This window comes from Polyodon spathula, unplaced genomic scaffold (assembly GCF_017654505.1).
Source record: "Polyodon spathula isolate WHYD16114869_AA unplaced genomic scaffold, ASM1765450v1 scaffolds_187, whole genome shotgun sequence".
Lineage (NCBI taxonomy): Eukaryota > Metazoa > Chordata > Actinopteri > Acipenseriformes > Polyodontidae > Polyodon > Polyodon spathula.
Window position 1 is genome coordinate 13,373 of NW_024471680.1, and position 1,628 is coordinate 15,000.

The 1,628-nt window shown below is 45.0% G+C and overlaps 1 protein-coding gene across 1 annotated transcript in view; it reads right to left on the reverse strand.

The window, feature by feature from the left end:
* Positions 1-1,596, reverse strand: part of LOC121308078 (zinc finger protein 2 homolog) — a 6,462-nt gene extending 4,866 nt beyond the window's left edge. The window contains exons 1-2 of the mRNA XM_041240377.1: positions 903-1,596; positions 26-637 (exon numbers count right to left, since the gene is read on the reverse strand). Coding sequence (XP_041096311.1) covers positions 26-637; positions 903-1,317 — 1,027 coding nt within the window. The 5' untranslated portion in view covers positions 1,318-1,596. The remainder of the gene's footprint in view (positions 1-25; positions 638-902) is intronic.
* Between the last annotated feature and the right edge of the window lie 32 nt (positions 1,597-1,628).

Sequence of the window (1,628 nt, forward strand, 5' to 3'; positions counted from 1 at the left end):
TCAGAGCAGCGATACGGTTTCTCACCTCTGTGAATTCTCTGGTGTGTCTGAAGGCTCTGCTTAACACGGAAACTCTTGCCACAGTCAGTGCAGCAATATGGTTTCTGTCCTGTGTGAATTCGCAGATGTGCTTTCAGGACTCCTCGGTTTCTAAAACTGTTTCCACAGTCAGAGCAGCGATACGGTTTCTCTCCTGTGTGAATTCGCTGGTGTGCTTCAAGGTGTGCCGACTGACTGAAACTCTTCCCACAGTCAGAGCAGCGATATGGTTTCTCTCCTGTGTGAATTCTCTGGTGTATTTTCAGGGTGTCTACCCTCCTAAAAATCTTCCCACAGTGAATGCAGTGATACGGTTTCTCTCCTGTGTGAACTTGCTGGTGTTGCTTCAGGGCTCCTGAATGACTGAAACTCCTTCCACAGTCAGAGCAGTGATACGGTTTCTCTCCAGTGTGAATTCGCTGGTGTGATTTCAGGTTTCCCGATTGACTGAAACACTTCCCACAGTCGGAGCAGAGATACGGTTTCACTCCTGTGTGAATTGGCTTGTGTTTTTTAAAATGCCCTAACTGGGTGAAACCTTTCCCACAGTCAGGATATTCTCTACTGCCAGCCTTCACTTTAGCTGCTCGACTTGAACCTGGAAAATATGAACAGGAAAGAAAGTAAGAGGGGCTGAAGGCTTAGGGCAGGTGGCTAGGTAGTGGAGTGGATTAAAGCATGTTAATTTCAGCTGTGGGAGCTTGCACTGGGTTACATCAGTTTACATCAGTTTTAAAAATAAATAAGTAAATAAAAACTTAAAGCCTTTATGTGTAAAAGCAAAGCCAGTATGCCCTCTCAAGCATACTGTGAACATCACGCAATCCAGAATGACAATGTCACAGCTACTGGGAGTCACTCACCTGCCAGACTGCATTCTGAATATGACTGCCCTTCTTCCTTTCGAGTGCCTTGCTCTCTCAAGCAGATTCTCTCCAGCACCACGCTACACTCCCGCAGGCGTACAGGCTCCAGCTCAGGGATGTTTGCTTTCAAGTCCTCAAATTCTTGCTTCCCTGGTTCCATGTGGTCAAACTCTACTGTCAGACACTCTTGTTTAATTTCCAGGCCCTCTTCTTGTTTAACAGGAAGGGGTTCTTCTGTCTGGGGGATCTCCAATTCATTGTGCTCAGCTTTAATCTCAGAGTCCTCTGGCTGACTGCTGTCACACCGCACCTCACAGAGCTCCTGTTTAATTGGGAGGGAAGCCAGCCCAGAGAAGTCCACTGTAAAGGGGACAAGTTCAGGGAACTCCTCTTTAATTAGGACAGATTCCATCTTCACTCTGGATTCTGTTTAGTAGCTGCCAAAAAAATAAAACATATCTAATTAGTTTTATAACCGTTACACAGGGGCTCTATGTAGCATTGATATTTCTTTTGTATCTTTTCGTAGGTTTTGTGACTTCATAGACCTATCTGCGATGTACCAAAGTCATTTTCACTCCTGTAACTTAGTCCCTGCTAGGTTAGTTATGACTGTTCCTTTCAAACTACTTTCGAATCCACGAATCTCATCACAATACTGAAGATTCATAAGAACATAAGAACATAAGAAAGTTTACAAACGAGAGGAGGCCATTCGGCCCA